The sequence below is a fragment of the Callospermophilus lateralis genome, chromosome 18 (assembly GCF_048772815.1).
Source record: "Callospermophilus lateralis isolate mCalLat2 chromosome 18, mCalLat2.hap1, whole genome shotgun sequence".
NCBI lineage: Eukaryota > Metazoa > Chordata > Mammalia > Rodentia > Sciuridae > Callospermophilus > Callospermophilus lateralis.
Genome location: NC_135322.1, coordinates 50,301,697 through 50,329,692, shown reverse-complemented (window position 1 = coordinate 50,329,692; position 27,996 = coordinate 50,301,697). Strand labels below are relative to the sequence as shown.

Here is a 27,996-nt window from a genome sequence, read left to right as displayed (position 1 = left end):
CGGACACAGAGAGCAGCGCTGCAGGCTGGGCTCACCAGGGGATGAAAGGTCCTTCTGTTTCACCATTTCCTACCGGTGCGTTCTGAATGATGCTGAGCAGGGTTGTGGCAGAGTTGATTCTCCTCGGCTGGGAGTATACTGAGATGTGTAGCTGGCAGAGGGAAGCTCTGATTGGATTTTTCCCATTTCTAATCCTTGACTTGATGTGATCTTATTTTAAAAGAGGGAGAAAGGCTGTAGTTTGTTGAAAGGATGGAGACAGCATATTTCAAAACAAGGTCTGGCTCAGAATATCAATGATCTGACATAGTTTTCCTTTTCTTTCTTTTCTTTCTTTCTGTCTTTTCTTCCCCCTCCCCCAGAAAAGGAAAGGGCCTATAACGTCAAGGTTGTGGAGATTCCATTTCCCTTCAGGAACCCCTCCCTAAGTAGTCAGTTTCCTGTCATTTAATATCATTTCAAAAATACATACAGGAAAATTTTCAGGAGAATTTGGCAGAAGGGTGGGAGTTGTGTAGCTAGTGGGGGACAGTTAGAAAATTGTGAGAGGCTAAAGATTCTGCCTGACAAATTTCTTATTGAGAAATGAGGAGTGAGCCCCTCCACACTTGGAGAGAGGGTAGTGGAGGCTGACCGACCGCCCCAGCAGCTCAGCGGGGACTGCCTCCTTTATATCCACTCCAAAGACTTGCTGGCCTGTAATCTAGAGTCAGATCAGCCCAGCAAGAGAGTGAGGGACAGAAATGCATGCGGGTCATCTGTCTATAGAGTTGAGGAGCCAGGCATCTCAGGGGCAGGAAATGGGGCCGCCTGTGGAAGTCAAGACAGCAAAACACCAAGTGACTCTAGGCAGACTGGACTCTCTGGGCTATGGGGTGGGTGAGGAGTGACTGTCTTGTATTTAACTCAGAGAGGAAAAGCCAGATAGCCACATGGAAATTAGGGCCCCTGAGGAAATTCAGGTCACTTTGAGTAGCTATGGAACTATAGACTCTGGCTTCCTTCTTCCCATTCTGATCTGGGAACACCAAGTCTCAATTTCAGTTGATGCTTGCTGGCCATGGTCATCCAATGTTCCACGGGAGGGGATACTGGAGACTCAGAGGTTTAGCCACTTGCCCAGGACCTTCAGCTACTATTCTGGAAACACAAACCTTTTCATTGAGGATTCCTAATCAGAAGGGAGCCAACTATGTGGTGAAGGAGACACTCCTGCCACTGCTTCTGCAATATCTTTGATTAGGAAACAGAGTGAATTGGGATACAGATTTTGGATTCTTTTGAAACACCTCATTTGGGTGACTTACAAAATAATTTTGCATGAAGGACCCAGGATGATCTGGAAGGACCCTGAGAAGTGTGGTAGCCTTTCTGGGATGAGTGGGCGGTAAGAGGGCTTTGGGCAGGGCAGTGGAACAGGCTTGAGAAGTGGAGGGCACAAGGAGAGCAGCACCGGTAGCGCTAGGACAGAGCTGAATAGAGCTGAACTTGAAAGTCGAAACTGAGCCCAGAGGCGGACCCGAGCTAAAGATTTGAGGTCTGGAGTTGGAAGGCGGGACTACAGAGCCCAGACAGCCCCAGAGGTTAGGGGGCGGGGTCGCAAAACCGCACTGGCCGCAGATCAGGGGGGCGGGACCAGCACCTGAGGCCGGAGGCGGAGCTGAGGGCGGGGGCGGGGCCTTCTGCAGGGACTGGGGCCCACGTGTCGAGGGCAAGGTCCCTGCGGCGTAATGCCAGGATCCCTGTGTTGGGTCAGCGGAAGGGATTGGGGATCTTGTGGCATCGTGTCCAAAGGCCTCTGCTCACACGAGTGCCCTTCCAACCGTCACCTCCGAAGACCCCGCTGGGTTCACAAAGTGTCCCTGCTGAAACTTCCCTCAGCTGGCCGGTCTATCCTTCCCCTTATCTGGTTCTTGCTCCAGTCGCCAGCTCCTCCCCCAACCCACCCCCGTCCCGGTGGCCACCGTCCTTCCCCGGCCTGGGTTCAGCTCCCCCACCCCCCGCCCGCCCCGGTATCTTTGAGAGGCAGAGATTGATTACACAAAGCTCCTGGGGAGCGCTCTGATTGTTCCGGCTTCACCTATCAGATCAAACCCAGAGGCTGCCTCTTCCCTACGCCCCCCTCCACTGCCCTCTGCTGGTCCACGTGGAGGGCTCTTCCATCCTGACAGCCCCCTACTCCCCGTCTATCACACAAACCTCCGCACCAACCCCCTCCGGCTGCACTTGGTCTGCGGGGACAGCCGGTCCACACCCTCACCCTGGCGACAGAGAGGGTGTGGCTGAGCCTCCTGCGCAGGTGGAGCTCCTCGGTCTTTGTACCTGGCTCACCTGTTCGGGGCTGCTCGGTGGCTGTTGGTTGAGTTCCGGAGATTGTTCCGGTCACCTCTCTGAACTGTTCATCTCCTTTCAGGTCCTGACTGACTTCAGAAGGAAAGACCACAACGTCCAAGCGGCCCCTCCTCAGGTAAGACTGAGGGCTTCTGGAATCTCCCAGGGCCGGCCAGGTCAATCTAGGCCTCCCCTCATGATCTCCTTGTTAATGTTTTGATATAAAGAGGTGCTATGTGAAATCGTTTAAGAAAAGATGTGCAGCTTGGTCAAAATTTTGAAATCCACAGCTCTGGAGCCATGTGGGTCAAGCCTGCCCACCTGTGAAGTGTGGTGTCTGCAAGAAGGGGGTGTGTCTGCACTCCCACATCTGCAAAGACAATGCCAACTCCCTCAGTTCCTAAGATTAGGACTGAGTGAAGAGATTCGGATTATGTATCCTGGAAGTTGTAACCAGACATCATTGCCCAATAAACTATCAGAAAGAGATAACAGAAATTTTTGATGCTAGAGTTGGGAAGAGTATTGTGAAACAGCTATTCTTAAACAATCAGTAACTTAGCACAACCTTGGTAGAAAGCAGTTTGGCAATATGTATCAGAAGTTTTAAAGTTTACTAATTCTCTTGAATCCATCCCCCAAAAAACAATTCAAAACTATTGAGCATTCTCCAGAAACAAAAGTAGATACTTCCCAGGGGCGATGGTACATACATATAATCCCAGCAACTCAGAAGGCTGAGGCATGGAGATTGCAAGTTCAAGGTCAGCCTCTCAATTTAGAGCCTGTCTCAAAATTAAAAATAAATGAGGATGTAGTTCAGTGGCAAAACACCTCTAGTTTCAATCTCCAGTAGCAACAGAAAGAGTGGAGGATAGGTTAGGAGTCTATGTTACCTTTCCCCAAAACTTGTCCTGGAAATGGGGGAGGGTTGCTGGAAGGTGCTCATTTATATATTTTGAATACGTTTGCATATCATTTATGTCTAGTCTCGGTGGGAAAGGTAGAGAAACAGGGGAAATTGGAGACAGATGATCTGGTTGTATCTCTCAGGAATTTATGTCTCTGAGAATCAGGTTCTTTATGTGTACAGTGGTGCCAACCATACCCATCTGGGGTGGCTTTGCAGTGTCAATACACCCCCAGTGTGAGGAGCACATTCTTTGAAGTGTGTGCTGTATATCTACTCAGATGGCTCCTAGAGGTGGATCCATCATTTCTGCCTTTCTAATGTTTTTTTCCAATCTGTCACATCTTTGCCAAGGACTAGTTCTTACTCTGTCCTACCTGAGCAGGGAAAAAGAGAGGAAGGGAGGGGGAAAATGAGTGTGAGGTCCCGAGTGGCTGCAGGTAACCTCAGATGAGTGGGCTTGCTGAAGCCATTCTGGCTGCGAAGTCAACAGGGCACAGGTCTACCACTTGTCAGTCAGGTGGCAGGGTTCCTCTTACCTAAATATTGAGGGCCTGTGGTAGGTAGTTATTCCTTGTCTGGCCTCAGAGTTAGAAAAACAGACCCCTCACTTTCTGGCAGAAATGGAGGTTGAGGTAGGTGGATGAGCACCTCCTTCCACCCCCAAAATGCCATGTAGTCAGGTCCCTGGTCCTGCAGAGACAAGCCACAGGGCAACACGCAAGTCCCTGCTCCTTTTGCTTGGAGGGATAGATTGTCAACAGGGCTTGAGCCTCCTGTCTCTTAGTCCTATTTCTAGCTTGATAGATCTGAAGGTGTCAGATGTATGTAACAGGGGCTGGCCACCTTTCTGATGTACAAACTGCAAACTTGTGCAATGGCCTTCACAGAAACAACCAGTGCCCAAGACAGAAATGGTCTGTTTGCGGCAGGCCAAAGGGGCTATAGTTTTCCCTCGGGCCCTTGGTGAGAGCTAGCTGGTGTTTGATGAAGACACCATTGCTGTGGCCCCTGAACCCTGTGTGCTGTCCACATAGGCCATCTTGAAGTTAAACAAACCAACTGTGAATGAGTGAGTTGGGTCCTCCTCTCAGGCCCCTGCTCCACAGCTATTCCTCCCCTGTGCCTCCTCACCTGCAGGCAGAGATCTGGTGGTCACTCTTGTCATTGAGGGTGTGGTTCTGGCAGGTAGGACTTCCTGAGTCTTGCCTGGTGCCCACTCTGCTCCCTCTCTGTCCTTCCACATGACCTGCCTCTCCTTTGCTTGCCTTACCCAACACCCATCTCCTTCCTGTCCCCATACCCTCTGGAGGACACTTGCACCCTCAATATACACACCAAGAAGACAAAGTTTCTGTTGCCAGAAACTCTTCAGCCCTAGCAGTAAACCCCCTGAAGTCACATCTGACTTTCTAGGAGACCCCAGCCTCCCTTTTTAACAACTGCCGCCCTAGCCCTGCCCCACACCAGCCCTGAGTGCTCCCATCAGCCAGTGGGCCTGGTGGTGTCTGATCATGTCCCACCTCTTTTTTCCAACATAGAGCACAGGCTGTTGGCTTCATCTCAGTGTCCTCAGAGGACCTCCTGCCCATCTCCTGTAGGCCCTGCTCAGCCCCTGTGACCAACTCCACACTTAGGGAAATTTTTCCAATGGGTTTGCTTCTCTATTTCTGTGGGTTTGCCTTCTATAGGTGTCACCTAAGTAGCTGTCTTTCTTTGAGAAAAAGCAGTTTCCACTAAATTAAAAGATTAAGGTCCAACGGCCCTAATGCCTCCTGGTCCCCAGACATAAAGCAGGAATGAACATTTTTGTCCTAATACTGAGGAGGTGAGCCCCCTGCCTGACCTGAATTCAGGGAGGAGGAACATCATTATTGTCATCAGAATGAAGATGGAGAAAGTGGGGTCTGGAGGGTGGATCTGGTTGTATTCCTGGAAACGGAAGGTTGTCAGTCAAAAGACTTGTTTTTGGCATCAAGTCTTGGACTGATTATACAGCAAACCAGAAGCCCCCCTTCATTGGTCAGGACAGGATGAGTTATGCTGTGGTTATAAGCAAAGATCTTCCTCTTGCTTCCACCACATGAGAGTAAGCAGGGGCCCGATTCCATGTCTTCTCACCCTGGGCCTCTGCTGATGTAGCAGCCCCCATCTTAAATACAGGCTGGGCGCAGTGGTGCATGCCTATAATCCCAGCAACTAGGGAGGCTGAGAGAGGAAGATTTCAAGTTTGAGGCCAGCCTATCTCAAAATAAAACACAAAAAGGACAGGGAATGTGGCTCAGTGGTGGAGTGCACCTGGATTCCATCCCCGGTACCAAAAACAAACAAAAACCACTGCAGGTCAATGTGGCAGAGGGAGAGACCTCCAGAAGGTCTCATATCTGCTATTAAGAACTCTGTCCCTATAAGCTGTCTAGAAAGTACAATCCTACTTTGTACCTGCTGTATCCAGCTGTCACAAGGGCCAGAGGAATCAAGGCAAAAGCCCTGGCCTAGATTGGAGGGAGAGGTGGACAAAGAGGAAAGTCTACTCAGGTTTTACCCAGGCCGAGCATGCTTATCTATCTTTTTAAGTAGTCACTCCTGAGTGGAGATGTGTCACTGTCTGCACTAGCAATCTGGATACCCACAGCTGCCACAAGCAGAGCCAAGTGGGAACCTCCCCTCTCAGAAGTGCAAGATTTGATAGCCAAGAGCAGTTGGAGACAGGGTTGCCACCTCCAGGGACAGGAATGAGTTGGAATCCAGAGCCCCAGAAGACCCCTGGTGTGGAGAGAGAGAAGTTTGGTGGCAGTACTTAAAAGGAACTTGAGGGGCTCCAAACCCTCATAATCTCCTCATTGGTATTTGACAAATGACCGATTCACAGTCTTAATCATGTAAAGCTGTAAGTCCCACTTCCCTGGGCAACAGACTCCAGCAGCTCTCAAATCCCTCCCAGTTTATATTCTGGATGCACTGGACAGTGGGACAAGCTGGTCAGAGCACTCCCCAAGCCAGCAGCCTTTCTCCAGCCAGACTAGAGCATCCCCTGTCAGTGAAACAGGGTTCAGTTGGAACCTACCGCTCCCATTGTGCCATGTGCAGAGGGAGGCCCTGAGTACAGCTTGGGGTTAGGAGTCTCCAAAAGTGCCCAGTCTAGGACTTCAACCCACAGTGAGGAGTGAGACCTAGCCTCAGTCCAGGAAGCCAGGCCTTCAGGCCCAGCTTCCCAGGGTTGTCAAGAGAGTTGGTGACACATTGGTGCCTGGTTTTATTTACTCATTCTCACTCATTTGCTTTTTAATCTCTGCACAAATTCTCCTCTAGGACTCAGTTTGTTAAATGTTCTTTGAATAGAAAACTTCAGGCTGAATGTGAAATGATTCCCTTCAGAGGAATTTTTGTAAATATCTTCTGTTTGGGGAAGGTTTGTTGTCTCCTCTGTGTTCTCCTTGAAATACCTCCCCACTGCCCAGGCAGCTGACCCATTCCAGCAGGAAGCTCTGTGCTTGAAATGCATCTGAACATGGATCCTAGCATTTGCAAGGATTTGTGTTTAAGATTCTCCTCCCATAGAAAGCATGTTGTCATTCCTTTTAAAGTATGTTCTGAGCCTTGTTCATCTCATGAACCATTGACATCAGCAATTGAGTCAGGGAAGCAGGGACTTCACTGAGACAGAAGCCCCAACTGCAGGGCCTGAAAGAAGTGAGTCTCCTCTGTTCTCCATCCCTGTAGTAGAGATGGCACTGACCAGCTAGGCGCATGCTGGGAGCCAGCTGATTGGACAACCACTGTCACATAGAGGACCTTACAGAGCTCCCTTAAGGCCCATTATGTGACTTGCTAGTGGATTCCAGGATGCTCTGGCATGTGGCCATTGGTGATGTCCAGCTCAGGCACGGACCCCAGCACCCAGGCAGGATAGGACACTTGAGCTCAGAGGCCCAGGCCCAGATAGATGCTCAGCTATTATCTACATGGAGCCTGCTCCAGCTCTGCCCATCAATGCCCCATATGGAGAAGGGTAGAGATCCAAGACCTCATCTTCATCATGGAGGAAGCCTTCATCCCAGCCTCCTCTACTGTCCTGGCTATGAGGACATAGGACTCGCAGGAGCCCTGTGATTTCTGTCCCAGCAGACAGATCTGCAACAGAAAGGTCCATAAGAACAAAGGAAGGTGTGGCTTGGGCTGACCTGAGCATAGATTTAGGTGTCAGCTGCCCCCCAACGTTCTCCTTAGTGGTGTCCTTTGTGGTCACCAATAGATGGATCTGAGGTGGTAGACAGAAGAGAGTAGGGCAGGCCGATCTTCAATACACACTGTGATGGAGCTCCTGTGTTCAGGGCAACGTCTGTGCCATGCAGCAGGAGGGCCTGGCCCTGGGGTCCTGCTGTTTTAAACATCAGATTGGCTTGGGTACCCTTGCTCATGCTCCACCAACCTGGCTTGATATTTGCTTTACAATCATGCATGATCAGCCTCATCTGGGCTCTCTGCGTTCTTACATAGAAATGAAGAGGTTGGCTGGTGGAAAGAGCATCCCAGAGCTGCTCTCAGCCTGTTCCTATTCTCAGAAACCACATGATGCATTAATAGCTCCCGTGGAAAGTTTCTTTTTGAAAATTTTATGGCCCCTTTGCCTGCACCTGGCTTCTGCAGAGGCCTGTAACTTGGGCTCACACAGGCAGCCCACAACAGACAGCTCTGATCAGGTCCTGCCAGGAGACAGGCCCTGACGCCTCCCACACTGTCTTGGCCTTCACCTGAGAGAGGAGAGTGCTTCTTTATTAGACTGAACAGACATATGAGAAAACTTTGAAGACTCTAGCTATATCACAAAGATTTTGTGGTTTGGTTTGGTTGGTTTGGGTTTTTTTTCTTTTTGGTGTGTGTGTGTGTGTGTGTGTGTGTACTGAGGGTTGAGCCCAGGACTTTGTGAATGCTAAGCCACTGAGCGACACCTCCAGCCCTCCTGAGTGCCTTTGCAGCAAGGGAATCCCCCGCGGTAGCAGTAATAGCAGTCATGATAGAGACAAGACAGGTATTCTGCTGCACCGAGTGTCTGCCTCTGTTATCAGAGTTCTAGGCCAGAAGCCTGACTCTGGGGATCCAACAAATAGGGTCCAGCTGCTTGCCCCAGAAACTAAACAAAAAAGGAAATGATGAAAAGCATGAAAGGAACTTTAATCTGTGTAGCTACACTGGGAAGACAAGAAGATCCACATCCTTAGTCCTGTCTTCAAGGGACTAACAATGACTTTGAGGTTTTATGGGAAGGGGAATGAGGGCAAAGGTTGGGGTTTGCAAATCTGGCGGTTTTCCCCAGTGGCCAAGCAGGGGAATCTTGATCAGGTTTTATCTGTCCATCTTTATGTCAGGATTGGCTAGGAGGGGTCTTGTCCCCCATAAGAAAGTTGCTGTTGATGAGGGGGTGGCTTCAATGATGATCAGACCTTGTTCCTGGAATCCAAGAGTGACTCAAAGCGAAAGAGAGGGCTAGGCTAGGACTTGTCCCTCCTTCCACTTTCAAGGAAGGCCCCAGATGCAAATGGAGGCCAAGTCTTTGATCCTGTTTTTAGCTACCCATCCGACATTTGTAAGCAAAAGCAAAGAGTCTAAGTCTTTGTTCCACCTCCTTGCACGAGCTTGTCTCCACCTAGCCTGAGATGTTATATCCATGCTTAACACATAAGGATATTGCCCAATATCCAGCAGGAAGACCTGATCATGCATACCTGATGCTATGAGGGACACAGGTCCTGTAGAGCCTCAGGGCTCAGGAGGGTGGCTCCATGGGCAGCCCAGAGGAGACAGGAGGTGCACAGGGAAGGGGCTGAAAAGGATTGCTTTAGAATACATATGAAACAAGATCCCTTTGGTGGCAACTGACAGAAACCCAACTCAAAGTGACAAAAAAGAAAGCAAAGAAAGGGAAATTTGCTGACTCATTAATTAGAATGTCTGCAGGTTGTATGGCTTCAGGCACAGAGAGATTTGAGCTCAAATATGTCAACAGAACTTGGCTTCTCTCCTCTTAGCCCTAAGGTCTGTTTTCCTCTGAATTGGACTCACTTTCAAGGAAGGCCCCAGAGCCTCAAGCTCTCAGCTTAGTACTTTCATCTCAGAGAAAATATAAGCTTCTTTCCAGAGGGTCTGGCTAGAATTCCAGGAAGATCTTAGAGGGTCCTACTTGGCTGTGTGACTGTCCAGCTTGGGGTCAGAAGGCTATGGTGCTGTTTGGCCAGGCCTGGCTCACTAACCCCCAACCCTCACCAAAGTGGAGCAGAGCAGTACGTCTGCCACAGTCAGAGAAGTAGAGAAAAGCAGGGAAGCATAAGCCGAGTGGTGGGGGCTTTTGATCTAGAAAAATGAAAAGGCATTTACCTGGTGCACCTGAGTCTGTGGGAGTCACTGCTACAGCCCATGTATTTATGCTGGACACCAGACTATTCTGTCTGGGGTTTGGCTTTCAGTGATTAGTCTGGATTTGTCCACCCCCCTCCCCATTTGGAAAGGCATCCATCTCTCTTCAGTCTTTCTGTCCTCACAGTGACAAGCTGACTCCAAGTTTCAGCAGCTCAGAGCTCACGTTGCCATGCCAACTCCTCCACGGCAGGCATCTAGGCAGAATGGGCTGGCTCCATCTCAGTGCTGCTGGCGGATGCAGGCACATTCGGGTAATTGGATTGGAGCAGCCACTGGGCCTTTCCTGCAAAAACCTGGGGCTTGGCTCAGCCCCTGTTTAGACATGAGCCTATGGACACAAAGAGGACTCAGAGGAGATCCCTTTGCTCGAGGACTCATGGCCCTGCTGCTGGGAAGAGAGGTTCAGCAGGCAGGGGGCCAAAAGAAAGGGAGGTGAAGGAGGGACAAGTCCTAGCCTAGCCCTCAAATCAACTTTCCAGAAGTTTCCTGAAGCTCAGGAATACCTCAAAGATGGCATGAGCCTCCACAGAGGGACCAGGGTTTGCCTTGACCAGTAGAACTGGTCTGGCTTGCTCACTTTCCCACTGCAAAAGAAATTCAAGTTTAAATTCAACTTCTACCCAGGAACCTTAGAGCTGCTATGCAGACAGGGCCTGTGTCACCAGAATGCCTCCCAGGTCTGCCTCTCAGGGATCTGAGGAGTGAGATGGCAGTCCTGGGTCCCAAGTAATCTGATATCCAATGGCAGGAGTCTTGCTCACCATGGCCTGCTTAGGCAGGACCATTCCTGAGGATGCCCTCCCCTGGTGAGGGCAGACCAGCTGGCCTCTTTGTCCTTACACTGGTGTCTAGGGTGAGGGGTCTTGGCTTAGGTCAGGCCTCTGAAGAGCCCGCCCGCCCCTTCCCAGGTTATAGGTTAACAATCAGATGTGTCAGTGTTGACAGACTAACTGGCAGGAGCAGCCACATCTTGGAGTTGCTTGCTCTCAGTGCCCTATGCCAACACAGAAATAATGAAAAAAAAAAAATAACAGGCTTTGACCTCCTGGATTTGTCCCTTCTTCTTCTCCCAGATGGACTTAGGATTGTCTGGGCTCCCAATATCCCTAGGAAAGTTCCCATCATACCTGGATCAACCTGTGAATCATGGAGCCTGTCCTGGCTCCACAGCCTAGTCCAGTCCTCCTTGCAGAGAGAAGGCAAGTTAGTGAAGCCTTTGGCTTTGGCCCAAACAATGTAGATGGCATCTCTGAGGCCTGAAGACATTTTGGGACAGTGTCCTAAAGGTCCCATGGGTGGACTGGGCATGGTGGAACACTCCTGTGATCCCAGAGATTTGAGAGGCTGAGACAGGAGGATCACAAGTTCAAAGCCAGCCTCAGCAATTTAGCAAGGCCCTAAGCAACTTAGTGAGACCCTTTCTCAAAATAAAAAATAAAAAAGGCAGGGATGTAGCTCAGTATTTAAGTGCTCCTGGTTCAGTCTCCAACACCAAAAAAATAAAAGTCCCATGGTTGGGTTCAAGCTAGTCCCCAGAACAGTGCAGAGAGCATGGGGTGGAGGGAGAAAACAGAGCACATGAGGACTATCCTCAGGAGGAGAGGGGTAAGGGAAGGAAGCAGGGCTGACCACAGCACCAATTGACTTCTTCTAGTCCTCGTGGTGGCCCTGAGAGGTAGGTGCTGCAGCCCCCATGTCATGACCAGTGCCAGGATTTCATTCAGGTCAGCCACTCCTGCGCACTGAGCAGCAAAGCCCAGGGAGAGGAGTGAATCTAGTCTCCATTTCTAGAACAGAGAAGTCAACTTCCATGAGTCCTGCCATACCCTGCTCCCAGGCCCAAGAGTAACCATGGAGCCTGCCAGCATCCCTTAGGATGTGAAGGTATCCAGGACTCCAGCTTGGCTCTGGAGACATGGTGGTGGAACAGGGTGTGTGGTTTCTGGTAACCCTAGAAGCCACACACCAGGATTTGCAATGGGGACAAATCCAGGGATGACTGTTGGATTTGTCAAAAGGAACCCTAAAAGAGCAATCGGGTCCGAGAGGTTGAACCGCAGAAGCTCAGCACATGTGGACTTCGAGGGGTCTCCAGCACCATTAGAGCCCATGGTGACTTCTCTTGGTGAAACTGCCAGCCCTAGGACCAGGAAGAGAGAATTGGGTCATGAAGGAGAGGAAGGAGCACCTCACCCAGAGACAGAGCCTCGGCCTGGCCCACCCACCACAGCCCAGTGCTGCAAAGCAGCAGGCAAGAGAAAGGAGACACGTGGATGCAGTTAGGACCTGCCTGTGTCCTGCACCAGCCAGGGGAAGCCACATCCTGCCATGGCCACTCCTCTGAGGACTCAAGTTAGAAGTTGCGCCTCTTGTGTTTAACTGTAGCATGCCTCTTTTGTGGGGAAAGTGTAGATCAGACTAATTAATGTGTGTTGTTTGTTTACCCTCCTTTCATTTCCCCGAGACGAAATAATTAACCACAGAGCTTTAAAAGCCAGCTCATCCGTGGCAGTCCCCTCTGCCTCTCCTGCAGTAGCAGCTTCTGTGTGTAGATTCAGGGCCCTGCACAGGACAGGGCTGGTAGGCAGCATTTAGGTGGGCTCCTCCTGTCCAGGGCACCACAGGAGGGAGGCCAGTTCGGGGGCCTTTGTGGTGCCCTCGGGGTAGCTGTGAAGCACCTGGGATGGCAGCAGGGAGGGTCAGGAGATTCAAGGTGGCCATCCTCTTAAAGGATGGGCCCCACTGCCCACCAGATCCCACCCACACCTAAATGGGGACCATAAACATGCCCATGACCAATCCAGGAGAGACAGGAAGATCAGCTCTGGCCACCCCCTGCCTATGCAGGCAGGGCTGGGAGAACTTGCCCAGAAGGGTATCTGGGGTCACAGCAGGAATGAGAGGGACACAGAGCAGCTGAGAGGGAGTCTCTCCCCTCACCCCCAGCAAATAGCAGACCCCAGCCCCATCAGCCAGTACTGGGGACAAGCCACATGACAAGATGGAAGGTTTGAGAAATTCCCCTCAGGAACTCTTTGATGAAGTGAAGCTGCATCCACCTCTGACCATAACAGAGCTCTGGCCACCATGTGGGACACAGGCCTGGGCTGCTTTGAGGGCAGACTCCTTCCTCCCGGATCCTTTCCACAAAAGTGTCATCACAGCCAGGGCTCAGCCCGCCCCGCGGTCCATGCTGCTGCTTATGGGTGAAGCCTGACCCCTGGTGCAGGGTGACTGAGCCCCCAGGTGGACAGCCCCAGCTACCACATCTGCCCCTTGAGCAGGGTGCACTCATCCCTCCGTCAGTCATTTCTGCAACTGTTCTTTCCCTCCCTGAACATGGAGGCTACTGCCAGGCCCCAGCCACAGACATGGGTCCTGATGGAGCTCACAGCACAGAAAAAAATCCCACGTAGTAAGTAGTTCTGGCTCCTGGCAGAATGGCAGCAGTGTGGGGAGTGGTTGAGGGTTACAGGCATCCTTGGATAGGGTCAAGGAAGACCCCCCTGAGGAGGAGGCACATCAGCTGATCCCAAAGAGTGCAGAGGAGGACAGGAGAGGGGCAGGGAGTTTCAGGCAGGAGCACAGGCCTGGTCACTCCTGTTGGTGTGCAGTATTGGGCAGGAAGGAGGAGGGAGGCCAGTGAGGAGGCCTGTGTGGTGGACTCAGGGTGGCTATGAAGGACCTGGGAGGGCAGCCGGGAGGGTCAGGTGGGTGCAGGGGCAGAGATTGGAAGATTGGACTTTATTCCTCAAGACAATGGGGCCATCAAAGGGAGAGGGAGAATATGATTTGGCACACTGGGACAGGAGGACAGTGCCCAGGTGAGCCAGGAGCTCAGATGAGGATGGTGTTGACTGGTGACTTCAAGCCAGAAATGAGGAGAGAAAGCTGGGCACGGCGGTGCATGCCTATAATCTCAGTGGCTCAGGAGGCTGAGGCAGGAGGATTGCAAGTTCAAAGCCAGCCTCAGCAACTTAGGGAGGCCTGGAGCAACTTAATGAGAGCTTGTCTCAAAATAAAAAGGGCTGGGGATGTAGCTCAGTGGTTAAGAGCCCCTGGGTTCAATCTCTGGAACAAAAGAAAAAAAGAAAGAAATGAAAAGGAAAAACAGAAGGTGACTCAGGAGTGGGTGTACCCCTAGACTTTGGTGTGATGCCCAGGTGGCTCCAAGAGTATGGCCTGGGCCCTCCCCTAGGATCTTGGTGGCAGATGCAGGGATCACTGGTATCTGAAGAGCCTTAGGAGATCCCATCCCACCCGCTGTTGCTCCCACAGGAATAGAACCCAAAGGTTCTGCTTCTGACCCCATGGATGCAGCAGAGACAAAGGTCCAGGTAGGCTGCTCCAAGTCTTCTTCCACGGTTCCCACTATGGCCAGGGCTGCTGATTGGCTGAGCCTACCCCTCTCACAGCCATGAATTACTAGGACATTAAAGAATGAATGAGTCGTACTGGAGTTTCCCAAGCCAGATGGCAGGTGTGGGAAGATTCTGGACACCCACCAGCCCTTCTGAGCACTGAACCCCAAGCTCAGGTCCCAGATTTTACTGAGGCCCATTGCAGAGCTGGCTCTACACTGTGGTCTGTGTGGACTCACCCGCACTGTGAGCTTCCAGCGTTCCTTCACACTGATTTCCCCCTGAAGAATGTAAAACCCTTGTGAATGTGTTCTTCAGAACCAGACAGAGCCACCAGCTTAGGTTCATCTTTAGATATCTGCACTGCACCACAGCCCTGGGGTTGGTGGCCTTGTGGGTATGCTTGGGCCAATGACATGCCACATAGACAACCCCCTCATACCATGGGGCTGTCAGGAAAATGACTGCCTCCCCTCTGGCCAGAAGCATCGAGAATCAACCCCCACTCACTCACCTCATCTCTGGAGCACTTGCCTGTGCCAGCCTGGGGCTCCTGGGCCCTTGTCAGCCCCTTCTTTCCAGAAACTTCTGGTCTGCTGGGGAGGTGGACATGTCCCAAAGCATTTGTGACACAGAACTGCAGAGACTGAGCCACTCTTGAGGGGAACAGGAGCCCCCAGTGGAGGTACCTAAGTCACCTGGGCAAGATAACTTAGGGAAGGTGATTTCTAAGCTGAGAGGGTAATTGAGGCAAAGGGCAGAGGGAGGGAGATTCAAGCACCAGAGGGCACCGGGGTTCCAGAGATGGGCAGGCCTGGAGATGGCTGAGGAGATGTCCCTCCAGCCGTTGTGTGTGGGGTATAGGCTGATGAAGTCAGTGAAATGTGACACAGTCCTGGATCCATGCAGGGATTCCAGAAGGGACAGATGGGACATGGGAAGTGAGATAGGGTGGAGTCCAGATGATACTCAGGTCCCTGACGTGGGTGACCAAGGATTCAGGAGGAGGAGAGGGTGAACTGTGGACTCAGACCCACCAGAGTACTGGGGCAGAAGCTGGGTGGGGACAGTAAGCACTATCACCTGGCTGATCTGGATCACGCTCACTCAAGTTCCCTTCAGAAGGAACACCCTGGGCCCACAGAGGCTTCTTAATCATGCAGACTCCTGTCTTTATTGATGCAGACTCTGCATAACAAACATGCCTGTCACCTCTCCTGGGTGGAATCTTGGGCCTGCTCTGAGACCCACCGTGGCTCTTGTACAGTCTGGGACCTGGACCCAGGGTGGACATATTCAGGTGGCTGAGGCCTTTTCTGGGGTTGCATTTTGAAGAATCAGAAAGAGAACAACCAAAGCTTGGGCCAGACCCACACATCCTAGGGAACTTCTCCAAAAATCCCAGGGACAGTAGGGTCCCTGTAACTGGGTAACTGTCATTCTGGCAGTTGATAAGGCATAGGCTATACCAGGATCCATGCTGGTGGGGGCTGAAGGGTTCCTTCTGGGGTCCAGAGGGAGTGGAGCCTATGGCTGGGTCTCAGTGGCTCAGGAGGCTGAGGCAGAAGGATTGCAAGTTCAATGCCAGCCTCAGCAACTTAAGGAGGCTGGAGCAAGTTAATGAGACCTTGTCTCAAAATAAACAACCCCCAGGCAGGGCCACAGCCAGAGTGGGGTTGTTTGTGGTGGGCCACTGTCCTCTCAGGCCCTGCCAGCCACACTGCCCTGTGTCCTGACCTAATTGAATTCAGTAACACATGATATTTGCAGCTTCTCTAACCCAGGGTCACCTCCCACCCATTTAAAAATACCTCTGGCTTCGGAAGGACTTATGCTGCTCCTGCCAGTGTCAATCAGGCATCCTCTAGGATCTCCAGCATATCCCCTTGGCACCCACAAACCTGTGCCATCTGAAAACTGGGGCCATTGTTCAAGCAATTAGGTCATAAGATCCAGACAGTTAGGGACTCAGGCCCAAGCTGTTTACTCCAGGAAGACAAAACACAGGTAGACAAACTGAGTGAGTTGGGTCTCCTGACCCCCAAATTACCCTAGGAGCCTGCTGGCTCCAGCCTGGTCCTTCCACCAGAACAGTCCTGCTCCTTAAAGTTCAATAAAAGCCTCCTCACTGTCTCTGCAGGTTCTGCGTAGGTCCCGATGACCCAGCATGGCCCACGGAGGTGATCCATGACCTGCCGGCCAGCACTCGCCATCTAGAGTCGAATCTCTCAAGGAGGTGACCCCTCCTCCAGCTGCCCCCAACGTGCCCACCCCTGCCCAGGAAAGTGCTGCAGCTGCCACGGACACCATGTAGTTGGGCCGGCCGTGGTGCCCAGTGAGCTGCGATGGTTTTGTACACGACCCCCTTTCCCAATAGCTGTCTGTCCGCCCTGCACGCCGTGTCCTGGGCCCTCATCTTCCCATGTTACTGGCTGGTGGACCGGCTGGCGGCCTCCTTCATACCCACCACCTACGAGAAGCGCCAGCGGGCAGACGACCCGTGTTGCCTGCAGCTGCTCTGCACCGCCCTCTTCACGCCTGTCTACCTGGCCCTCCTGGTGGCCGCTCTGCCCTTCGCCTTTCTCGGGTTTCTCTTCTGGTCCCCCCTGCAGTCTGCCCGCCGGCCCTACACCTACTCACGGCTGGAAGACAAGAGCCCGGCTGGCGGGGCAGCCCTGCTTGGTGAATGGAAGGGCACAGGGGCTGGCAAAAGCTTCTGCTTCGCCACCGCCAACCTCTGCCTCCTCCCCGACTCGCTCGCCAGGCTCAACAACCTTTTCAACACCCAAGCGCGGGCCAAAGAGATAGGGCAGAGAATCCGCAATGGGGCGGCCCGGCCCCAGATCAAAATCTACATTGATTCCCCCACCAACACCTCCATCAGCGCGGCCAGCTTCAGCAGCCTCGTGTCACCACAGGGCGGCGATGGCGGGGCCCGGGCTGTTCCTGGGAGCATTAAGAGGACAGCCTCTGTGGAATACAAGGGTGATGGCGGGCGTCACCCGGGTGACGAGGCTGCCAATGGCCCGGCCCCTGGGGACCCAGCTGATGGCAACCTTGAGGACGCCTGCATTGTGCGCATTGGTGGCGAGGAGGCGGGCCGGCCACCTGAAGGCGATGACCCTGCCACTGGGAGCCAAGCCAGGAATGGGGCTGGTGGAGGCCCAAGGGGCCAGACACCCAACCACAATCAGCGGGATGGGGATTCAGGGAGCCTGGGCAGCCCCTCGGCCTCCAGGGAGTCCCTGGTGAAGGCTCGAGCTGGGCCGGATGGCGGTGGCGCCGGGGAGCCGGGTGCCAACAGCAAGCTCCTGTACAAGGCTTCGGTGGTGAAGAAAGCTGCCCGCAGGAGGCGGCACCCAGACGAGGCCTTTGACCATGAGGTCTCGGCCTTCTTCCCCGCCAACCTGGACTTCCTGTGCCTGCAGGAGGTGTTTGACAAGCGGGCAGCCGCCAAGTTGAAAGAGCAGCTGCATGGCTACTTTGAGTACATCCTGTATGACGTCGGGGTCTACGGCTGCCGTGGCTGCTGCAGCTTCAAGTGTCTCAACAGCGGCCTCCTCTTTGCCAGCCGCTACCCAGTCATGGACGTGGCCTATCACTGTTACCCCAACGGGCGCAGCTTCGATGCCCTGGCCTCTAAGGGAGCTCTGTTTCTCAAGGTAGGAGGCTTGGCCAACCTGAGGGCCACATGCCAGCCATGCCCGAGCCACGTGGGGAGGTGGGCTGCTGGGCATCCTCCCCCCATCTCTTCTGGGGGCTGAAGGGGAGGCAGACAAGATCTTTCATGGGACTGAACCTTGTCACCAGTGCAGTGACAAGAGAAATACAAACATAGGGACAAAATCCAGGCAAAACTCTCTGGGTCATCTGGGTCAATTCATCAGATCTCTGAGCCACCATTTCCCTGTCTGTAAAATGGGGGCAGCCTGGGAGTGAACCATCGAGGTGAGGCCTGGGAAGGATTCAGAGCCGCTCTGTAGATCATGTGGTGACAGCCATGGTGATGATGGCAGCGATGGGGGAGGAAGAGGAGAAAACAGGCCCCGGCTCCATTCGCAGGAGGACGAGTGCAAATGAAGGGTGCAGGCATGACCACACCCAGCTCACCAAGGCCATCAGCCTCACTGGCTCGAATAGCCCTCCCTCCTGGCTGTCAGCAGCTGCCAGGCCAGGCTCTCTGCCCACCAGCCCATGGCTTTGCTTCCATAGTCACTAATTAAAGTGAATCATAATTATTTCTGCTAATTTGGATGCAATCGGAGTTTTCAGACCATGGTAATTTGGTCATTACACATTATCTTCCACTGAGCCTGAGATGCACAGAATTTTGACTTTTTGTTCTCTATCCAAAAGTCACTCTTGATGCTTCCAGAGTTTTCTGAAGCATCACTTGGCCAGCTGATGTAGAACAGGGCTTTCTGCCCCCGACAGAGGCAGCAGCTGCTGTGGGTGTTGGTTCTCTCCTTTAAGGTGAGAAATCTATCCTCAGCAGGAAGGGGCACGGCTCAGAGGCCCAGAGCAGGTGGGGTCCCCTTACTTTTAGTTCCCATCTCAATACCATTGCACTCAGCCTGTCCAGGAAAATGCTGGTGTGTGAACTGTCACCTGCAGGAGTGAGGGCGGATGTCTCCACAGAGTCTGATGGGGCCAGGCAGGCACCTTAGGGCCCTGGCTCCCCTCCAGATGCTCAATGTCTCTTGTGTGGCTCCACCAGGACAGAGTCGGGGCTCTGGCTCTTCATTCACAGTCAAAGATGCTGAAAACTCCTTTGGCAAGTAGATCCAGCCTTCCCATTCTGGCATATGGTTCGTTGGTGTTCTGTTCTGTGGGTATATTTTTGTCTCAGAAACTAGAGTGACTTTCTGGGGAAGAAGGGTATATATTGTCAGACTCAGGGTAAAAGGGTGTGCCCTCTCACCCTGCCCTATTACTGATGGTTCTGAGGCCAGAGACACTTCTCCACCACCATCCACTTCTGTGCAGGCCAACCCACATATCCCCTCACTTCCCTCTTTGTCTGGTACCCAGACCACTGATCCCACCAAGGTCAACAATGTCTCCTTGGGACAGCCCCTCCTTTGTGGCTCTGTGCTGAATGTTCTTTTTGTCTCTCTCTACCTCCTGGCTCTCAAACTGGTCTACAAATATGTTTAATTTGGTCCATGTCATTAAAGCTTTTTTTTAAAATTGACAAATATTTAAAAATCAAGATATTTTACATAAAACCCAGGTTGCAACTTCTCTTGACACCACGGCAGATCTGGCAGCATGAGCCTGCCACGTTTTGCACAGCTGCTGACAGCCCAGGTTGCGGGCTGGGACAACCCCAGCCAAACCTGTACCTTCCCTAGGGAATGTGACTCCATGGCTTCCATTTCTGCCCTTGCTGATGACCCTCAGCTTTGTCTCAGCCCAAATGTTCCTCTGGAGACCCAGCCCCGCATCTGACTGCCTCCAGGACACATCCCATTCATCCCTGGACCAAACTCAGCATCTGCCCTGAGCTGCCCTCTCCTAGTTCCACTATCCAAAAGCCATTTGGGCCACTCCTTGGGCCCACCCTGACTGTTCCGGGCTCTTCATTTTACTTTCCAACATCCCTGGCACCACCCTATGTCTCCAACCCTACCACCTTGGCCCAGGCTCCATTCCTGTGTTGGCCCAGTGTGGTTGTAGCTGTCTGGCCTAGTTCCTGGAGCTGGGCCTCCTCCTCCCTTGCCAGAGCTGACGCCCCTCTCCATGTTCCACTGCCTCGGGAAGGTCCACCTTTTCGCTGGGTCTCTCCTCGCAGCCTGTGCTCTGTCCACTCCCCCAGGGGCCTCTACGCCTGGCACAAGCAGGCTCTTCCCTTCATGTGCTCTTCAGCTCTGTGCCCAGCTGTGTTGTGGCCTTGAGGGCTCAGACATTGTCCTGGAGAGTGGAGCTTGTGCCTGGCACATGCAAGGGATAGGAAGGAGGGGTAGGGACACAGGAAGGGTGCTGACAACGTTCCCTTCCTCTGTCACTTCCCTCCTCCAGGCCTGCACACATAATTTACTCTGGAACTTCAGATCTTTTAGGAAAATGCAGATTCCTGTGAAGGAAGGGAAGGGAATTCCTCTTGTCTCAGTATGACAGAGCCCAATTCTGGGCACCTTTTCTGTTGACAGTCTTTGCCCACCAGGACTAAAAGGCACAGACTCTCGGTGTGATTGTTTGTTTTTGCAAGAGAAACACAAGACTCTGTGGCTCCCGAGGACACGAGCCAGGAATCAATAAGTCCCAGCAAATAATAAAGTGGGTCCTGGCAAGATCACACTCCGATTAAGAGGAAAAGAGGCAGGGTGTGTGACAGGCGGTTGTGGCCCTGCTGTTGCGCTGGTGTCTTCCCTCTGGGCAGGTTCAGGGCAACAGGACAGAGTCAGATGCCTTTCTGCCCATGTGCCCTGTCCCTACATAGGACTCAGCACAGGTCAAGTGTCACTAAGTGCTGAGCAAAGGAGAGGCTGGCACATTAAGACCAACAATAGGTGGCTAGAAAGAAGTGGGCAGAGGTACCAGAGGCTCAGAAAGCAGTGAAGAGCAGTGTCTGGGCCACCAGGTCTTATCCACACCCACCTCCCCATCTGAGCCTCCTGACCCATGGCTTAATTTCTCTGGGCCTCAGTGTGTCCATCTATAAGAAGAGCAGACATTCAGTGTCAACCTTGCAGCTGGGGTGAGAAGTGCTAAGTGCTCACAGAGTGTTCCCCGAGGAATGTGGGGGTGACAGTGCCATCCTGTGCCCTGTTGGAGCACTGTGGTTTAACAACGCACTGTGCTTTTGTAAGAGGAGGCATCGAGGACACGTGACTTTAGAGTCATTCTCGGGGCAGGGGATGCTGTGGGGTTTGGATCTGGTGTATGGGCAAGAAATGAAGGGCGAGCACGAGAGTTTAGAAACAGCCACGTTTTACACAGCTGTCGAGCCCATTTTCAAATAGCCAGACACTCATCCTATGGGTGCCAGAGAAGGGAAGATGGACATCAGCCTGGGAGATGGGTGAGGAGCTGGAGAAAGGTAGGGTGGTTTGCTGATGAGAAAGTCTAGATGGGGGAGAAGATACCAACCCAGCTTCAGTGGTGAAAGGAGAGACAGACGCCAACTGGGCCCCTGGAGCAGGTGGCTGGAAAGATGAGGATCAAAAGAGGCCTCCAGGGACAGGTACCCACGCCAGTCCTTGGGGAGTATCTGGGCAAAGGACTCTTCCCTAGTGACCTCCATCAGGTGTAGCATGTTCAGAGGGTCTTGAAGAGCCTCCAGACTTGGGGTGGGAAGCATCTCTGTGGCAAACCCATGCTGGCCCCAACCACAGGGACCCATCTTATGCTGAGGGTTACCACCTGGGGTGGGACCATTTTGAGTCATCTTTATGATATACAGTTTTATTAAGCCAACACTTGGAGACAGCCTGCCAGAGTCATGTGTAGATTGGGCAGGGGTGGACGGAGTGGCCTCCTCTGCCCCAGCCCATTTAGACTTGCTGTGTCCTTGATAAAGGAGGTGAGCAAGGAGGCCAGGACAGAGGTCCAAGTGAAGTGGAAGTGTGAAGGCATGAAGAGGCCACTGTGCAGGAAGGAGCAGCCCAGGATCTTGGGCCCAGAGCCCAGGAACACAGGCCAGAACTGACTCAGAGCCATGGACACACAGGCCAGAGCTCTCATCCAAGACCGAGGGACCTCAGGGAACCATGGCCTATAAAGCAGATGAAGCATCTTGCCATGCAGCCACAGGGGTAGAGAGTGAGGACTGTGGGAGGGTGGCAGGGTCTATGGCCCCTGAGAGTGGAGGGTGGGGCAGGCTTTGAGGCTGGGTCTGCCTGGAGGGGTGTCTGGCCTGAGGTTCAGAGGGAAGAAGCACAAAGATGGGATCAGGTCTGGCATGTGGCTGAGGGAGGGAGGCAGAGCCACCACATGTATGTAGTGGACAGGAACTGAGGGTCATGTCGGTGTGTACTCTGGCCACCAGGAGATGGCAGGGACTGGGGAGAAACCTGTCTGTGTATTCTGTATTTGCCCCTATAAAGCCTTACATAGATCCTCATGGGCAGTGGGTGGATGTTTTCTTTATGCATCTTTCTCCCACACCTGGCCTTAAGTTCCTAGGAGCAGGACATGTCATGGCCTTACCCAAACCCCAGAGTACCAGGAGCCTGGTACAAAACAGGGCTCCAGAGGATTTGACCAAGAGGGTTCCTTTGTACCCTAAGCAATGATAACTGGTGGGTGTGCACTGATACCTTGCCCTCCCACCTCCCTCCCCTGGCCCCTAGGTGCAGGTGGGAAGCACACCTCAGGACCAAAGAATCGTCGGGTACATCGCCTGCACACACCTGCATGCCCCACCAGGTAGGTTGCAGGCCATGGTTTTCTGGGGGTGGGATTGGTGCCTGGGGCCTAGCTGGGGCCCCCCCGCATAAGCTTCATCATCCGATGTCTGTCTGCCCTGCAGAGGACAGTGCCATCCGGTGTGAGCAGCTGGACCTGCTTCAGGACTGGCTGGCTGATTTCCGAAAATCTACCTCCTCGTCCAGCGCAGCCAACCCGGAGGAGCTGGTGGCGTTTGACGTCATCTGCGGAGATTTGAACTTTGACAACTGTTCCTCTGGTGAGGCCCCCTCCCCAGCCAGTTGGGTTTGCTGCTCTGGGCAGCACAGAGTGTGGGCTTCAGTCACAGCTAGAAAGACTTGAGTTAGGCAGCTCAGAGAACTTCCTGCTCCTCCTGAGAGCGTGGGCAGGAAATTTAGCAAGACTATGATGTCTCTGCCCCCAAGAAATCCTAGAACAGGAAACCCACGCTCTACCTCGAAAGCTCAGAGGCTGCTGGCAGGAGAAAAAGCAATGCCCTAAAAACAAACCTGTGACAAGGGAGGCTCAAGGCCTCTGAAACTCGGACTCAGGGAGAGTTAGTGAATAATATGAGAGCATACATTCAGCACTTACTTTGAACCAGGCGGGATTCTAGTTTCCATTTCTCACCTCCCCCCTCACTCGCATCACTCCCTCTCTTTTTTGTGGAATCGAGCCCAGGAGCACTCTACCACTGAGCTACATCTCCAGTCCTTTTTATTTTTTATTTTGAAACAGGATCTCTCTAAATTGCTTAGGATCTCACTAGGTTTCTTAGTAAAGTTTCTTAGTAAGTTGCCGAGGCTGGCCTTGAACTTACGATCCTCCTGCTTCAGCCTCCTGAGTTACTGGGATTACAGGCATGAGCCACCAGGCTCAGCTCTAACTGCCATTTCATTTAAGGTTCTTAACAACCCTAAGAGGAAGGTGCTGTATTTCTCCACCTGGTGTAGAAAAGGAAGCTAGGACTCAGAGAAGTTAAATAACTAGCTCAAGGTCACATAGCCAGTAAGTGGTTGACCTGGAATTTGAATAGTGGGCATCATGCATTAAACTTTTAAACTAAAAGATTCCAAGTTCATCAACTGTGAAATTCTAAATAATTGATTTAAACAAAAAATTAATCTTGCCAGCCATGGTAGCACATGCCTATAATCCCAGCAACCTGGGATCCTGAGGTAGGAGGATGGAAAGTTCAAGGCCAGCCTCAGCAACTTAGCAAGACCTTCAGCAACTTAGAACTATCTCAAAATAAAAAATTTAAAAAACAGACTGTGGCTCAGTGGTAGAGTGCTCCTGGGTTCAATCCCCAGTACAACCAAAAAATATGTAGTTTTTTTTTTTTTTTTTTTTTTTTTTTTTTAATTTTATAAGGACCAACAAGAGATTTGGGCAGCTCTAAGCCTCCCTCGGCCTGGAACCCTTACTGACTGTCACCCCGGAACCAGGCACAGCTCCCAAAGCAAATTGAGGAAGGGGTGTGATTATATGGGGTCTGAGCTCCAGCCTGGTCCTCAGTGAGACAGGAAACCCAAAGGTCTCACTGGGAGCACAGGGTGGTGCCCTCAGTTGGGGACAGCAGATGGTAGCTGTTTAAATCTCTTCAGGCCAAGGAGGCAGCTTTTGATGACAGTGGGAGCTCCAGGTTGAGCAGGGAGAATGGGGTCCCCACCATAAAACACAGCCAGCCTGCTGAAAGGAATCATCTTCCACGGGTGCTTTGTGGGGCAGTGGGGCTGTCATCCCCAGTACAGCAGCTTCTGCCCCAGCACCCAGTCCCTGTGGTCCCCTGTCTTAGTCACATGCTTGTAGCCAACTCCAAACTGGAGTGCTCCTGAGGTCTTCCTGAGTCACAGTGGAGACCCAGTACACAAAAGAAGAGGCTTTCAAGTTGGGTGCAGTGGCACATGCCTGTAAGGAGGCTGAGACAGGAGGATCATGAGTTCAAAGCCAGCCTCAGCAACTTAGCAAGGTCCTAAACAACTCAGTGAGACCCTGTCTCTAAATAAAGTATAAAAAAATGGTTGGGGATGTGGTTCAGTGCCCCCCTGAGTTCAATCTCCACTATCAAAAAGCTCCCGCCTGCAATCCCAGCAAGGCAGAAGGATAACAAGTTCAGCAACTTAGTGAGAACCTGTCTCAAAATAAAAAATAAAAAGGGCTCTGTAGATGTAGCTCAGTGGTGTCTCTGGGTTCAACAACAGGCCTTCTTGGAGGGGTGAATCCCACCTAGCCAGACCCCACTCAGTGGTCTTCCCTCCCAGGGGTTGCTGAAAGGCCTTTCTGGCGCTATGAGTTGGCAGGTCAAATGGGAACCCCAGGCAAGTCCCTCTCTTTCTGAACCTGTGGAGTCCACTCCTCCCTCAGGGCCAGGCACTCAGATCTGTGAAGAGGCCAGGAGTCAGGCTGGGGATGTGGCTCAAGTGGTAGCGCGCTCGCCTGGCATGCGTGCGGCCCGGGTTCGATCCTCAGCACCACATACAAACAAAGATGTTGTGTCCGCCAAAAACTAAAAAATAAATAAATATTAAAAAAAAAAAAAGAAGAGGCCAGGAGTCCTGGCAGGGGCAGCATTAGCCAGCCCCCCACAAGACTTGGCAGTAGGATCTGGGAAGGTCTTGAGGTCACTGTCTCCTGGAGCCTAAGAGGGACAATGACCTCTGACCTCAGACAGGGAACTTGAAGTCTAAGGTGAGTGTTAAGGGGTGGGGGATGAGGTGGTTCTCAAGGACACAGAAAACCAGTGACAAAAGGTGGTTACCTAAAGGACAGCGACCTGGCAGCATCTGGTAGGAATCAGTGACAGGAACCAAGAAGAGCAGGCCCCCCAGAACAGGTGATAACCCCACAGCATTTCCTCCCTGTTCCTCTCCGCACAGATGACAAGCTGGAGCAGCAGCACTCCCTGTTTACACGCTACAAGGACCCCTGCCGCCTGGGGCCTGGGGAGGAGAAGCCGTGGGCCATTGGTGAGCTGGGCTGGGGGTCAGAGCTGGCTGGGTGCTGGGGTCCCCACAGGTTTCCTAAGGAAAGATCACCAGGACCCCGCCACAAGGCCCCCCTGCTGGGGACAGGTCCTGCGCACCCTGTTTGCTGCAACCCACAGAGGCCAGCCCATTGGGGCTGACTGGACCCTGCCTGCACTGACCAGTGGCCACTCTTGAATTGTCTCCAGGTACCTTGCTGGACACAAATGGCCTCTACGATGAGGATGTGTGCACCCCTGACAATCTGCAAAAGTAAGTACCCATGCTGCTACTGGTGGGACCCCATCCCAGTCACCTCCCAGGTCTATGAGACCCTGAGGTCCCGACTTAGGTGGTGGGGAGATGAGGCTGGCAGGAGCCGGGAGAGCCACCTTGGCTCAGGCCAGTGAGGGGTTTCCTTCTGTGAGAACCTGCCCCTCTGCTGTTGACAGCCTCAGGGTCTCAGCTAGAAACTGGAAGCCTATTGCTGCCCTCAGGCCCTGACACCCCAGGAGTAGCCTTGCTGAGAAGCTCAGAGCTGGGTGAAGTCTCTGAGGTCTCTAGGGGATGTTTCCTAAACTGGCAGCCAGAGTCTGGCCTCCTGTTTTAAGGACTCATTCTGCCCCAGGCCCAGCCTGCCTTGGGGCCCTGCTGGTATGGGAAAAGGAACCAGCACTTTCCAGGGCCTGGCCATAGGCCTACCCCTATAGCAGAGCAGCTAGGTAAGGTGTCTGAGGAAGGGAACTAGCAGTTTGTAGCATGAATTAGGCAAATGAAAACATGAGCAGAGAACACAAGTCAGTCACCCTCCAAGTAGACACAGTCACATCCCAGCCAAGCTTCATTTTTGAACCCAGTGAAGCTTTCATAAAGGAGACGTCGGAGAGGCCAACAGCAGAACTGATTTATAATTCACAGCCCGAGACTGCACAGAGCCATGGCGGTGGCTCCTAGCAGCTAATTTGAGCCAATTAATTAGATTATAGACTAAATTTGAAACATCATCCTATGCTGAGAAAATTATCTTTTTATGAGATGATGATTAAAAAATGACTATCAGTAACTCTCAGATCATTGATGCTGGAATTAATTATCAAAGGCAAAGGACAGTAATGGATTGTATCTGTGAGCCGAAACAATGTTCTGAATGTCATTAGTGTATTTATCTTAAGGCTGATAAAAACCTGGTAGAAACCCATTAGCTGGCCCAACATTTCCAGGCACCATTTCAGTGTGTCCAGGCATTAACCATCTGGCAGCCTGAGCAGTGTCTCCTACTCCGGTCCCTGACCTGAGCCTGCCTTCTGCAACAGGAAGTCCCAGAGTGATACTAAGCCACTTGTCCAGGGATGCTCAGGCTCCAGGAGAAAGGCTGTAAGGAAGGAGCCGGGCACCCTGCTCTCTAGGGCAAAGATGCCAGGAAGGGATCAGAAGACCCAGAACCAAGTGGGTCCCACCCCACTTGCCTGTCCTCCCTTAAGCACGCAGTGAGCTTCCCCAAGCATCTCGGATTCACAGCAACCATTCTTGCTTCACAGAGGAGGAAATTGAGGCTCATGGGTTTGGGGACATAATCTGGATAGCACTGTTGCTTAGAGACAGATCAATATAAGTTGAGTCTTCTGATGGGGCCTGGTACTCTCCTGGCTCCCTTAGCCTCCTGCCACCTGAAATAGTCATGGGGTAGGAGGAACAGAGGCTTCCAGGAAAGACAGGTCCCTGAAGCTTGTGGCAAAGACCACATTCCCCAAAGGAGTCTGTATTGACTTGGAGCAGAAGAACCTCTGGAGAGCAAGTAGGGGCCCAACCTGACTACAGCCAGGAGAGTACCGAGATCAACATCTGAGTTCAGATGGGACAGCAAGGACTGGCCAACTTGAGATGGACACAGGACAGCCTGTGACAGATCCCAGAGTGCCCCACTCAGCCAGAAACTCAACAGGCTCTGCCTTGGCTTCCCTGCAGCCTGTGTCTTTTGTGGAGCGACAGAGAAGACAGAACTTGAGCCAGAAGTTTGGTCTGACCTACTCCTCTCTCACTTTGGAAAGAGACCAAAGATGGTGTCTGCAGGGGAGGAGGAGGTGTGAGGACCTCACCTTGATTCCTGTCCATCAACAGGGTCCTGGAGAGCGAGGAAGGCCGCAGGGAGTACCTGGCTTTCCCCACTAGCAAGAGTCCCGGGTCTGGTCAGAAGGGGCGGAAGGACCTGCTAAAGGGCAATGGACGTCGCATCGACTACATGCTGCATGCCGAGGAGGGCCTGTGCCCCGACTGGAAGGCCGTGAGTTGGGTACAGGCCCCGCAGCCCTCCACAGCACTGAGGCTCTCTTCGGACCCCACCCCCAGTCCATGCTCTTTTAAAATGAGAGCTGTGATTCCCTCAGACCGTTAGGCCCCATTTGCACAACCCCAGCCTGGAGGCCACATTCGGGACCCCGAGGTTGTCATCTTCTGCCCCCAGGCCCCTCATTTGCAGGATGTCCTTTGGGACTAATCAGAATGCTTCCTCTCTCCCTCCCCCCAACTCAGGAAGTGGAAGAATTCAGTTTTATCACTCAACTGTCTGGCCTGACGGACCACCTTCCGGTGGCCATGCGGCTGATGGTGTCTGCAGGGGAGGAGGAGGCGTAGACCAGCTAAC

General features: G+C 52.6%; 1 protein-coding gene across 1 annotated transcript; it reads left to right on the top strand.

The window, feature by feature from the left end:
• The first annotated feature begins 6 nt into the window (after positions 1-6).
• On the top strand, positions 7-27,996 carry Smpd3 (sphingomyelin phosphodiesterase 3). Its single transcript, XM_076838455.2, has 9 exons — positions 7-75; positions 2,414-2,467; positions 16,160-17,681; positions 22,314-22,389; positions 22,493-22,648; positions 25,269-25,358; positions 25,565-25,628; positions 27,474-27,636; positions 27,885-27,996. Exons 3-9 carry the CDS (start codon positions 16,365-16,367, stop codon positions 27,984-27,986), a joined length of 1,968 nt encoding a protein of 655 aa, XP_076694570.2. The 5' UTR covers positions 7-75; positions 2,414-2,467; positions 16,160-16,364; the 3' UTR covers positions 27,987-27,996.

What these genes read in the sequence shown, in the direction of transcription:
- Smpd3 (XM_076838455.2), top strand. Translation starts at nt 16,365, where the DNA reads ATGGTTTTGTACACGACCCCCTTTCCCAATAGCTGTCTGTCCGCCCTG. An exon ending in ACACCTGCATGCCCCACCAG is followed by an intron (nt 22,390 to 22,492) that starts GTAGGTTGCAGG and finishes TCTGCCCTGCAG; the next exon opens with AGGACAGTGCCATCCGGTGT. An exon ending in GGAGAAGCCGTGGGCCATTG is followed by an intron (nt 25,359 to 25,564) that starts GTGAGCTGGGCT and finishes AATTGTCTCCAG; the next exon opens with GTACCTTGCTGGACACAAAT.